Source organism: Asterias rubens, chromosome 3, assembly GCF_902459465.1.
Source record: "Asterias rubens chromosome 3, eAstRub1.3, whole genome shotgun sequence".
Taxonomy (NCBI): Eukaryota; Metazoa; Echinodermata; class Asteroidea; order Forcipulatida; family Asteriidae; genus Asterias; species Asterias rubens.
The window spans coordinates 21,704,759-21,718,527 of record NC_047064.1 but is presented as its reverse complement, the minus strand read 5'-3'; the positions used below and the strand labels follow the sequence as shown (position 1 = coordinate 21,718,527).

Genomic DNA, 13,769 nt, shown 5'->3' with positions numbered 1-13,769 from the left:
AAAACTCTTGAACAATATTACCCACAATTCTTCCAAAAGTCAAAATGGCGACTGTTGGGCAACTTTCTGCTGAAGCTCTCCGCAGAAAAGAGAGATTAAAAGCATTGAGACAAAAACAACACGGAGATTCAGAGGTATGTAGGGAACTCATATATCTGATCTTGATCTGGTGTTGTTTGGAATAAATTTTTAAATCATAAAAGTCAAGTTCTATGAATAATTATTGTCGGCATGTCATCCGAAGATGAAGGGTAAAAATTGGTTGTTGGTTTTGGACAATGGAGGGCGCCCTTGAAGTTTACTGTACAGAATGTAGCATGGCAATTTTTATCTAAATTTACCCCCAAAATGCCAGGTATTATAACGTTTTGTTGAACCAACTATTATCATATTACTTAATGCTTGAATAGGCCTACTTAGACAAATCAAAAACATAGATCATTGGAAGTAGTGAAGCTGCTGTAGTTCTTTTTTAAAATTTATTAAATGAATAAGTAGACTAGAGTCTGAAAGTTTCACTTCATAAAGTTCAAATCAATCAGACAGACAAAACATGAAACTGACGACAGTAGACATAGATCACAGAGAGTACTGCCTTACTACATGTATGCGAATTACTTGTTTCATGTATGAGTAGCCACAGAATGAGGTGCATACTGGTGTAGACTGTACATGCTGTAGGTGATGACAAACAGCATGCACCTCGTTTTCTAGCTAATACAAAGACTAAAACTTAAAAGACTAAGAAAGAGTACTCTCGAAGTTCCTAATTGTATCTCTGATGATCTATCGTACTCTCTGACCGAGTACTAGTACCTACTAGCCCCATAAATCGGTCCAATCCGGAAAAAAAAAAAATCTGCGCACGGTCGGGGGACAATCGGCATATCGACATTAGCGGTAAAAGAGCGTTAGTTGAGAAAATTCACACGCAAAATTCTTTTGATTTTTACTCAAAATCTGTGATACCAATTTGAACAATTCCAAGTGTAGTGCTATCTGCAACTTCTGAAGCATTAGATCGGTAAGTTTCATGATGCAGAACGTTGCAGATGGTTTTTCAAGGAAGCGAAAGGTTTTGATATCAGTGGTGCTGGGGCCAAGGATACGGAGTGGATTGGACCGATTTATGGGGCTAACCGAGTACCTGAGTTCTTCTATTTCGAACCTATTCGATAACAATATTGTTATTTTTTTTCAACTTTTTAAACAAACCAACCACTTCATTTTAATGATTTAACTGTACTAAAACTCTATGTTTTTATTTCAGAATGCTGAAAATACAGAACCGCCAACAAAGAAAATCCATATAGAGGAAGATGTCGAAGAAAAAAAGTACTTGTGAATTTAGAATTTTTTTGATTATTTTGAATTAATTACTAGATAAAATTTAATGTAGCGACCAAATTTCAGTGTCACTGATCATAATCTAATCACGCTGAAATATGTTTATTTTTTACTATTAATTTATCAAATTTTGTTGTTATTTTCCATATAACTTTCTTTTTCTAACTGTTTTTCCTTGATTGTTCTTTCTTGTGCTTTTGTTACTTTGGTTTGTTCTGTATTGATCGAAAAAAATAATATAGTATAATAATATCGGCAATAAAGCTTGTTTCCCTTTTTCATATAGCCTTGCTCAAGGCAGTCGCATTATTCGCTCCGAAAAGACGCCGCTGTAAACCCACCGTACCCTGTGCGTCATCCGCACTCGTACCACTAACCACATGCGGAGGCCGTCAGGCCGACAGCCTTGTCGGGTCTGTAACTTCCGGGTTTAATGTGTTGTATTGAAAAATTTCCACAAGTGGAAAAAAATGGGGGGGCTCTCGGATATGCTTGTATGCAGCTCATGAATATGTATATCTTTCGTCAGACCTATCAGACAACACAGGATGTGAGGCAAATGAATTATTCATTTTGACGTCCAATCACGCACGCCTATCATGCTCGCTGAGCGTCCGTGGTGGTGGTGTGTGATGTAGACATGTCTCGTCTTTCGCGTGCATTATGGTAATGAGCTGACCGTGGGAACTCTTCGCTTATTATAGTAATGAGGTCAGTGGCTTCAATACAGATCCTACAAGGCTGTCGGCCTGACGGCCGACGCATGCGGATAGTGTACGGGGGCATCGTGTCGTGCGATGTTACGCACAGTGAATACGGGTGGGTTTTATACAGCGGCGGTCTTTTTTCGGAGTGAATAATTTTGACTTTATGAGAGCTATTAAAATTAATAGGTTACGTAATTTCTATTTTTAGAGGAAAGATAGGTCTACAATTTCGTGGATTTAAATAATGTGGTTGTATTTCGTTTCTGTAAACTTCTGACAGGAATAGAGCTAATTTAGTTCTGCTGTTTTTGGTTTGGTATTGTAGAGTGGGGTGAGTGAATTACAATGTCTTGGATGTTCTCCCATAAATTTCTGCATAAATTGTTTTTACTCATCAGGAAACCTGTTTTTAAGAACTACACCCCAGGAGATGAAGCATTACAGGATCAGATAGTTCCAAAGGCTGACCTTCCCTCAGGTGAGTTTGAACATTCATGAGTTACAATTTGGGGGCTTTATTAGCTGTTCCGACCTACTGTCGGAACAGGTGTTGTTTTCGTCGAGATTTTTATTAGCTGTTCCGATCCAGTCGGAACAGCTATTGTTTTCGTCGAGATTTTTATTATTAGCTGTTCCGACCTACCGTCGGAACAGGTATTGTTTTCGTCGAGATTTTTATTATTTTTATTAGCTGTTCCGACTTAGCAGTCGGAACAGGTTTTGTTTTTCTTGGGATTATTATTTTTATTATTATTATTATTATTATTATTGTACATTTGTTTCTGTCAAAAACACCATAGCATTTGTACATGATTTTGTTCATTCTTAATCTCAAAATTCGCAAATATGTCAGACTTTGGTCTTATACCAATTTGAAGCTTAGTACATGAACTTGTCACAAAAGTAAAATTGTTCAAATTCTTCATTAATTAGCTTAGTTATAATGACGTGAATATTTAATTAGGCAATCTTGTTACTACCATATCTCAAGAAGTATACATCCGATCCTGAAACTTTTTTCAGCTATACACCAGTCAGGTCCTGTTATTGTGATTTCCGACATAAAATTCTGGACGACGTCACCATGACGTCATGTAATGCACGTTTTGTGTCTGTGCACAAACACAATGTCTCTTGAAGTGTAAACAAACCCAGCTTTCCAAAACATAATTTATTCGATTAAAATTAAATTACATGTTGTACACTTCCCAAAATTGCTTTAGATTAAGATATATTTTATTGATGGTCATTTTAAAAGCATCAGAACTTATAGAAACAGTGTAATTATTTTTAAAAACCTGTATTTCCGGGGAAGTTTTTTCAAAGATCATGGGTATGGCGTAAAACTTGATTTGAATAGTCAAAATTGTAAAACTGTTAACTTGACCAAGTCCTTATACCATTTTCGACCGGTGTTATTGCGTTTTTTTGTTCAATATACATAGATTTCTTACGGTAACCGACTAGCACAAGTCTAAACTTGTTCCCAAAATTTGACAAGCCTGAGCATGGTGCGTCGTGGACCGGGTTCATTTCAGCCGACGAGCGTGGACGACGAAAACAGACCGCCCGGGATTTGGAATTATTTACGGGTAAAGTCACCTTGTTCGCGCCGGGGACCATTTGCCTAAACTAATTCCAGTATTTCGCGTTACGTTCGGAAATTAGACCATGACAAACAAAAACTCTTTGACAGGAATACAAAAGCAGAGATTTTATTATGCTGACGTTTCTCTGGTGGTTGAGTGGCTCAGTTTTATAGAGCTGTTTATAATAAACAGGCAAAACATTTTGCTTTACAAAATTGCAGAAATTGAGCAGAATACCTGGATTCACAACTTGAACATGAGGCATGGTTAAGCTGCTTTTTGTGTTTAAAAAGCTATTATGGTTAAGCTGCTTTTTGTGTTTAAAAAGCTATTATGTAGTTGGTCCTGGGCCAATGGCTTTTAAAGGAAAGAATCGCAGCGCTTACGTAATCAGGGAACTGTGCTTACGCTAAGCGTGTTTTACAGCTTAGCAGGGAATGTGTTCTTCACGTCACAATTCGCATACAAATTTTTGCTACAGTTGACTAATTGTGCTCAACTGCTGCGAAACTTTCACTGCGAAAACAGTGACTTAAAAATTTGATTTGCATTCGCAGGAAAAACCGTGCTTTACTTGTGACAAAAGTAGGCAGGGGCGACTAGTGTGGTTTAGTGTTGAAGTCGCGACTCCAAATTATTATTTGAGTCGCGACTACTGTTTTTCTCTACTCCGTTATAATCGTGTCCACACATCGACTACAAAATTTGTCCCGACTACCTGTTTGGTGAACCAGTTGTGTTGCTTACTACTATTCGCAACATAATTAATATTGCCCTTGCGGCATAGCGGCACAAATCTTGAGAATCTGTACTTTATCTCGACAAGTGTCATAGTTAGGTTTGAAGTGCGACTAGTCGAGTAGTAAATTTCATTAGTCACACCCATTCGCAACATAATTAAAAATTTGTCCTGACTACCTGTTTGGTGAACCAGTTGTGTTGCTTATATTCGCAACATAATTTATATTGCCCTTGCGGCATAGCGGCACAAATCTTGAGAATCCGTATTTTATCTCGACAAGTGTCGTAGTTAGGTTTGAAGTGCGACTAGTCGAGTAGTAAATTTCACTAGTCACACCCATTCGCAACATAATTAATATTGCCCTTGCGGCACATAGCGGTACAAATCTTGAGATACAGACATTACGGTGCAGAAATCGTGCAATTGAAATGTCTCATAAGAGCGCCCCCTATCGGCAGGAGTAGGGAAATAAAGGAGTATCCTACAAATTAATTATGTGTTTTTAAACACGTAAAATAATATCAAATGGAAGCTTTAGGATGTTTAGCTTAATTCCTATCATAAAACATATTAAAATTATTTATTAATTAACCACCAGTGACCCTCATATGCATATTAATTAGGAAATCTTTGCAGCATCATATCTCAAGAACTTCACGGCCGACTTTTCAACTGTTTGTTTTTGAAGACTCCTTGGGGGTTGGAGATTAATTTGAAAAAACTGTGACCTCAAGTTGACCTCTACTTCCGCGTCAACCGGAAGTGTCACCATATCTCAAGAACTATACAGCAGATTTTCAAAATATTTTCAGTTATAAACTCCTTAGGCATAAAATATTAACTTTAAAAAACCGTGACCTCAAGTTGACCCCTACTTCCTGGTCAACCGGAAGTGGGACCATATCTCAAGAACTATACAACAGATTATCAATTTCGGTTCAGTTATAGACTCCTTGGGCATTCAAGATTAGTTTGAAACAACTTTGACCCCATGTTGACCTTTACTTCCGGGTCAACCGGAAGTGAACCCATATCTAAAAAAGTACAAAGCTAATGTTCAAACTTCAGTTGTAGACTCTTAGGCAATAAATATTAGCTTTGCAAAACTGTGACCCCAAGTTGACCTCTACTTCTGGGTCAACCGGAAGTGGGACTATATATCAAGATCTACACAACCGATTTTATAGACTCCTTGGCATTGCAGATTTGCCTTAGTTATCCGTCACCCATTTTGACCTTTATTTTCGAGTCAAACGGAACAGCTACATGTATGTCATTGTTAGTTACAATCACTGTTTCTAGTTATTATTATTATTCTTTGTTTCCGCCTAAAACCCCATAGCGTTTGTACAGCGTTTTTGTTCAGGCCCCTACTCCTAAAGTATTAAGATAAAATAGTTAAATCATATATCAAATTGAAGCTTAGAGCCTAAGCTTTACTCTAATAAAAAAGTGTAAAAATTCTTCATTAATTAACCACGTGGTCTTCATTTGAATTTTTAATTTGTAAACTTTATGCAGTCACTTTCATGTTATTGTGAAATATTCTCTTTGGTAAATGCCATACAGTATGAACCTATCATGAGTTGTGACTTCTTGAGATGAGTCTAGGCGTTTGAACATAACTGGATGCAGTCACTTCCATGTTATTGTTAAACATTCTCTATGGTAAATGCAATTCAGTATGTACCTATCATGAGTTGTGACTTCTTGAGAGGAGTCTACTCAAGTCTCTTTTTCTTGTTTTTCTACACACGTTCTGGACCACAGCACAGTCTCTGTTTCTTCGTTTCCTAACCGAGTTCTGGGCCAATATACTTAGTACACGAAAATTTAGGGTTTTCGTTTAACGAACGTGCGTATATAAATAGGGTTTTTTGACGACGGCGACATACCATGGTGTCCACAGAATTACACTAAACTTCAACAGTTTGAAGATAATGACAGTTGAAAGCTTCCCTTAAAATATTACCTGCTGTGGTGTTGTAGTTTTTGAGAAATGAGTGAAAAAATTTCAAATTTAGACTCCGAGGTGGCGTCGTCCGTGGATGAACGTGCGTAATTGAATAGGAAGGCATCTAATACTACATTTCAACCCTACTTAATAGTTATAGGCGTTAGCAGTTCATATTTAGTGACAATGTTCGCAAAATCATGAAACGAGAATTATTTCGCTGGATCATAAGCCCCCCTGTTGATATATATACATTTAAACCCACGTTTTATTATATGGCCCTTATAGCCTAGTGGTCATCAGTCGCGCTTACTTACTGTGTTAAAATTCTTAATTAATTAACCACATGGTCTTCATTTGAATTTTTAATTTGTAAACTTGTTGCAGTCACTTTCATGTTATTGTGAAACATTCTCTTTGGTAATACAACACAGTATGTACCTCAATGAGTTGTTCACTTCTTGAGAGGAGTCTATACTATTTTGTTTCCTACCCGCGTTCTGGACACATTACTCTGTACACGCACAAAGTACGGAGGTTTGGGATTTTCGTTAGAACGTGCGTTAAATTTGTCCTTGTTTTTCTAACCGCGTTCTGGACCAATTACTCTGTGCATGGGTTTTCGTTAAAACGAACGTGCATAATTAGATAGGGGTTTTTGACGACATCGACGTCGTCGTCAAAAACCCCCTTAAGGCATCTAATACTACATTTCAACCCTACTTAATAGTTAAAGGCGTTAGCAGTTCATATTTAGTGACAATGGTCGCAAAATCATGAAACGAGAATTATTTCGCTGGATCATAATCCCCTCTGTTGATGCACACATGTAAAAACCCACCATTTTTACATCGTGCCCTTCTAGCCTAGTGGTCATATCAGTCGCGACTACACATCTGAGAATTGCGAGTTCGAATCTCCGTCCGAAATCAATATTTTTTTATCCCCCAAAACTAAAAATATATTTCTTTTTGTAATATTTAAGTTTGATTCTTATCTTTATATCGATAGTGTTGCCTTTTTCTTTTTCTCAAATGTTAGCCCAACATAACCTGTGTGTGTGCATGACACGATGATGTTTAAAAACACAGTAAGCGAAAAATGGTGATCATAAGCGCAGAGTTTGGTGGTTAAGAGTTCTGTGAAATCAACTTGTACTAGATCAAACATCAAACCACCGACCCCCAAAAAAATTAAAAATCGTAATTAATTAACCACGTGACCCATATTTGCATATTTAATTGTACAAGGGGACAAAGTTGTTGGAACTTCCTGTTGATATTGACATCATGAGAACATCAGCATAAGTATTGGAATTGCACTACCTATTGAACCACTTGGAGTGTTCAAGGAGTCCAACACGTCAGTCTAGAGTCCAACTCTGATCGTAAAAATCAATTCAGGCATCATCTTCAATTTAATTTTATGCAACAAGCAAACTTATAAATTTTCTGATTTTATTTCAAAGGGTAACATAAATGGCTGTTAGCGAACGGTTTCCAACAAAAACTACATGGTGTACGTGCACAATACTCTTACTGGCCTCAAGCATTTACCTCTAGATAATAAATCAAGCATTCAGTTCAAAATGACAAAAGTTTGTTATTGCCACATTATTCAGCGAACCATGAATCATACACAGCTACTATTTACAAGAAAATCTATGTGTGGAGGGTAACAGACAGCACACAATGGAACCGGAGTTTAACAATGACAATACCAAAAGTGCAATCGTCAGCCCTTAAAGTTTATTATATATGGGGCTGATGGTGATCAAAAGGACAAAAGTCTGTTGTCGATACAACCGCCCACTTATATTCAACGGACAACCGCCCACTTATATTCAACGGACCGTGAATCACGGACCATATGCACAAAATAAAATATTCAAAAGAATATCCATATAATAGATTTGTCTGGTGTATAAACTGATGTCCCAGCCATGGGATTTTCGTGTGATTTTGCTAGACGTCTCTAATGGATAACAGTGGTATATTTCGACATGGTTTTTTTCCCAGCAAGGGTTGGGGAGCCCAATTTCTCTAGTATTTATTTTGGGTATTTTGTTTATCTGTTTCATTTAAATATATGGTTAAGTTTTATTTTACGCTAACTGTTTTTGTGTTTGTTCTTCCTGTAATTTTGAATTGTTTTGCCGCTACATAAGATTACACCCACTAAATAGAATTGCTTACATTGCTTTCTTCGTTAGAAAAAAGGGGGGGTCCGAACTCGTTAAGGTTTGCTTTTTATGGGCCCCTCCATCCCCTACATGTGTTTTGCATTAATTTTTAGTTTTTCTTTTCTATTATTGTTCGATTGCATTTGCTTGTAATAAATTATTTATTACCTTCTGTGTAGACTAAGCAAGTCTCGCGCGTATTTGAACTTGCGGGACCATTATGTTCCAAACCTTATGGAGTTTTACGTGGGACATTTTGTTTCGTCCATTATTTTAGTTTAACGTAGTTTATGACCATGAATATTATAAATATTGTTGGAAATGTAATACTTTTTAACAAAACGTATACAAGGAAAATCCTTTCAACAAAAGAAATCTTACTTTCGGTATGTCAACTTCCCGAGATAAATTATCACAGGAAGACATCATCTTAATTTTAGAATGTTGACTTCCCGAGATGAATTATCACAGCAAGACGACATCCTACTTTTGGGATATCGACATTCCGAGATAAATTATCACAGGAAGACGACATTCTTCTTTTAGAATGTCGACTTCCTGAGATAAATTATCACAGGAAGATGACAACTGACGTTTAGGATGTCGACATCCCGAGATAAATTATCACAGCAAGACGACATCCTACTTTTAGGATGTCGACATTCCGAGATAAATTATCACAGGAAGACGACATTCTTCTTTAAGAATGTCGACTGTTTGTAGTTATAAGACTCCTTGGGGATAGGAGAAAAATTTGGAAAAACCGTGACCTCAATTTGACCTCTACTTCCGGGTCAACCGGAAGTGGGACCATATCTCAAGAACCACTCAACCGATTTTCAATTTGTTTTCACTTACAGACTCCTTGACATTAATATTGACTGTGAAAACTCGTGACCCCATGTTGGCCTCTACGTCCGGGTGAACCGGAAGTGGGACCATACGCCAAGTACTATACAACCGATTTTCAATCCTGTTTGTTCAGTTTTATCCTCCTAAGGCATTAAAAATAAACTTTGAAAATCCATGACCCCAAGTTGACCTCTACTTCCGGGTCAACCAGAAGTGGCACCATATCTCATGAACTACACAACCGATTTTCTAACTTTTTTTCAGTTACAGACTCCTTGGGCGTTAGAGATTAGCCTTAGGTTACCGTGACCCCATGAAGTGGCACCGTAACTCAAGACACTGTACAGTATTTTTCAAACAATCAGTTATAGACTCCTTGGTATTGTTAAAACATAATCAAAGCAAAAGAACACGGAACAGCTTTGTGTTTGTTCACAAACACCTAATGTCTAGTTATTCTTATTTCACAATTTATAGGAAACCAAGTTCTAAGTTAATTGCTATATAGTCTCTTTTTACTTTGATGTTTTTCACTACTTTTTTATGATTTTGTTAATTAAATTATGATAAAAATGACTTGACCTTGCACCCCAGTTTACCCGACACTGAGGTTCAGTTATATTTTGTCTGATGACATATCGTGACTTTCCTTCTTTCTTTTTCTTCTAGTGGAAGAACACATAAAGGATCAACTTGAAGCTGCCAAACCAGCTCCAGTAGTTGATGAAGTTGATTTGGTCAATCTAGCACCCAGGAAACCAGACTGGTAAGTTTGTTTCTTGCTTGACAATTTGCCTTTTTAAACTGTTATCACAATTCTCACATTTAGAACAAAATGTAAATCCATGAGGGCGCCATTTATTGTACGTATTGCGGAGCACGCACTCCTTTAAAATTAAAATACATAATGAGTATGCCCAGGATTTTTACAGGGTCGATTTTTACAAAACATGGAATTTAGGCCAAATTGAATAACTTGCATTTCTTGTTGTGTATTTTCATTTTTACGCACGAATTTCCCGCCTTAAGCAGAACATTTTCTCAGGATGGTCTTTGCTTGTCTCTGAAAACTGTTTTATTTGTTTTTTTTTAGTAATTTGATTTAGCCTTTTAGAAAGACTGAGCTAGGGTTGAAACGTCAGGCCATTAACTATTGTTTGCATTTTACCATAGGTCCTTTTGTTTCATTAGCAGTTTGCAACAGCCAGTTTTATTTTCTTATTTGATTTAAAATAAGAATTCTTACAAATGTTGCATCCTATCTTTTCAGGGATCTTAAGAGAGACATTGCACCAAAGCTTGAGAAACTGGAAAGACGTACTCAAAGAGCAATTGCTGAGCTTATCCGTAAGTGCCAATTTGAAGTATTGAAATAAGGCCAACTACATGTACATGGCTCAAATCTGGGTAAAAAATTCACAAGACGTTCAAACATTGCCGGTGTTTATCAGAAAATTGCCGCTTTTGTCGCTTTTTGTTGCAACTTATACAAGCTGCCAGTAGAGGGTGCTCTTAGAAATGCACCACCCACGCTAAGTCAGTACTCTCCAAATTAATTTGTAGAAAAAGAGATTTCAGTAATTTAGTGCTGCCTGAGAGATCTATCTATCTATCTATCTAGCCTATGATGCTCCACTACAGAAGGAAGGCCTCTTCATCATCATTCCACATTGATCTTTCCTGTGCTTGTCGCATTCCTGTAACGGTTCCTAATTCTGTGATGTCGTCCATCCAATGCCTGCTTGGTCTGTGCGTCTCGTATGTGTTCTTAGGGTCCATTCCGAGAGATAGTATTGGTTAATAGTTGTACCTTGTTTTGATTCTCATTTTAGGAGAGAGGATCCAATCTGGGCAAGGTGATCTCAGTACAGCAATAACTGCCTCTGAACTACCAAAACAACAGCAAGGAGACTTATCTGATGATGATTAGGTAGCCAGTCTTCTATTGGTGGAAACGGAGAATAACATTTCCAAACAACCAATGGGCATGAGGCTTTTATCTTGGACGCTCTTGACAACTGGGTTTTGTTTTGCCAGTCAATGAAGCTGAAGTTGGAAGAATGAGACCCTACAGAGACAGCTCTGCATCACTTCATTTTATTCCAAGAGATTCTAAAGTTGTTATCGATATTGATAATAAACCATGAAAACCCACCCTTCGGAGTTTGGGCAACTTTCTTCTTGGTTGATTTATAAACCTATTCACTTTGAGGAACAGATCTGCATTGATTGATCAAAGATTTGATGAACCCATCACCGTCATCACAGGCCTTGAACTTTGCCCTTGAAGGGGCACAGCCATTTCCTCTGGTAGGAGCACTTCCAGATGGAAAATGTAAATTTGTATTGTAACTTTGCAAAGGTCACCTCAGCAAAAGAACATGACACCAGCAAAAGCACAAGGCGCCATGGGTTATTTCGGGACCTGTCATCAATTTAATCAGTGAACTCGAGCATTTTTGACAACGGCTCTCTCCACTGGTCTCTTCGCTCCATGATTGCTGGTAGGTCACGACGGTTAATGCCAGAGTTTTGCTCCAGGGTGTCCACCAATAATGCTGCAGGACGCCCTTTTGATCTTTTGACATGTTGAGGTTCCCAAAATAACTACTTGAGCCATCTAATATTTCCTTCTCTTTGAACCCAAGCTCCACCAAACAGAGCAAGTAAATGGTTTTGTATCGCCTGGCTTTCTTAGTAAGGTAAGCAACAAAAATTGTTGGAGTCATGGACACACAAAAACGAGACAAACAGGGTTCGCCCTTAAAGTCACCTGGAAATAGATTTTTTTTTTTTCAAACATAAGAGTATATGCTTACGAACAATAAAACAATTTTTTTAGTAATTGTTTGTCACGATTTATATGTTTGAAAAATATATAAAGTTGTTTTGGGGCTGACTCCGCCTACCCCTTTTGTGATGTCAATCGAGGCAGACTTTGCCTGCAATGCGTATAGTAAACACGTGCAAAGTACATGTACGTCCAATTCGTGAGTTGGTACATTTCATTCAGCAGCAAAAAACCTGGTCGGCATTGCCGGAAAAAACAAAAACAAAATTTTTTTGAAACGTACAAACTCACGACTTGGTCCGTGTATGTACTTTGCAATTGTGTTTACTCTACGCATTACAGGCAAAGTCTGCCTCGATTGACGTCACGAACAGCGCCCTCTCGGGTCGGGGTCTACTCTTAAATTTTTAAATAACATAAGAACTGATTGTTTAAAACCTTAGTTAACTGTTTATTCACATTCCACTCATCAATACACATATATTAGTGACAAAAGCTTTATTTTGAAAAAATACCACTTCCAGGTGACTTTAACTTTGTTTAGTGACTAGCCAGCAGGACCAAGGCCCTATTTCATAGAGCTGCTAAAGCAGAAAGTATTGCTTTCTGCTTAATAGCAGAAATGAGCAGGATACCAGGCACAAATTGTAATTGTGACAGGGTGCATTATTTTGGCAGGTAACTGTATTCTGGTAAGCATAATTATTTGGTGCTTAGCCACTTTTTGTGCTTAAGCAGCTCTATAAAATTGGTCCCTGCTAGCTCGGCATTTCGCATATTTTGAAGTTTTTGTATCAAGTAATAAACCAAAAGGTAAACTGTAACTGACTGGTATGTTTTAAATAGTTTAGGTTGGAACACAGAAATATTGACTTGAGTGGGACCTGAACCATTGATTTCCGGATTTACATTCCGGCGCTCTACCGACTGAGCTATCCATCCCTGTTTTGGTGGTCTCCGAATTAGTCATATCTTTGTTTCGGGGTTCCAATAAGAAGCCATAGAAAGGTTTTCTTGTTTCATTTGGTTGAGACTCGAGTTTGAAACCACAAACTTTCAGAACAGACAGTTGTTTACACATAGTTTTTGGAAGCAATTAACTAGCAGTGCAGGATTACTTGGAGATAATTGTGTCTATTCCTCAGAAGTTCTTACTGGCCTGCGGACCACTGTTAAATTGTTCTTATTGTTTTTCTAAGTTGGTTATGATGAAATCTTGGCAAATCTTAAATGATATCATTTGTTTCCATTACGATTTATATCGCAGTAACAAGAAAACGTTGAAGTCCACAGCAGTCCTCCGTCTTAATTTATTCATTGTTCATAAAGACTCCTTTACAGTTCAAATTACTTTGATAATTTTTAAATACTTTGTACTGTCAAAATATAAACGCTTAAATTTTCAACATAAATAAACTTGTATATATATATGAATTTGTACAATTTTGATGCATTATATGAACTTTCTTGATTTGCTTAAATCAATACCAGTTCTTTGGGATTCTTAGTAGACCTTGTGCAACTGATCAAGTTGACCAACTTGCAATTGTTTGTTGCTTACTGCACATCGTTTAAAGGAGCACGTTGCCTTGGATCGGACGAGTT

The 13,769-nt window shown here is 37.4% G+C and overlaps 1 protein-coding gene across 1 annotated transcript; it reads left to right on the top strand.

The window, feature by feature from the left end:
* The first annotated feature begins 44 nt into the window (after window positions 1-44).
* On the top strand, window positions 45-12,205 carry LOC117288215 (coiled-coil domain-containing protein 12-like). The gene is made up of 6 exons (XM_033768983.1): window positions 45-134; window positions 1,271-1,335; window positions 2,453-2,532; window positions 10,043-10,139; window positions 10,644-10,720; window positions 11,206-12,205. Exons 1-6 carry the CDS (start codon window positions 45-47, stop codon window positions 11,301-11,303), a joined length of 507 nt encoding a protein of 168 aa, XP_033624874.1. The 3' UTR covers window positions 11,304-12,205.
* Window positions 12,206-13,769: the final 1,564 nt, after the last annotated feature.

Excerpts from the sequence above, each read along its gene's own strand:
- LOC117288215 (XM_033768983.1), top strand. The coding sequence starts at position 45 with ATGGCGACTGTTGGGCAACTTTCTGCTGAAGCTCTCCGCAGAAAAGAG. Across the intron at positions 1,336-2,452 it reads GAAGATGTCGAAGAAAAAAA|GAAACCTGTTTTTAAGAACT; the intron begins GTACTTGTGAAT and ends TTTACTCATCAG. Across the intron at positions 10,721-11,205 it reads AGCAATTGCTGAGCTTATCC|GAGAGAGGATCCAATCTGGG; the intron begins GTAAGTGCCAAT and ends TTCTCATTTTAG.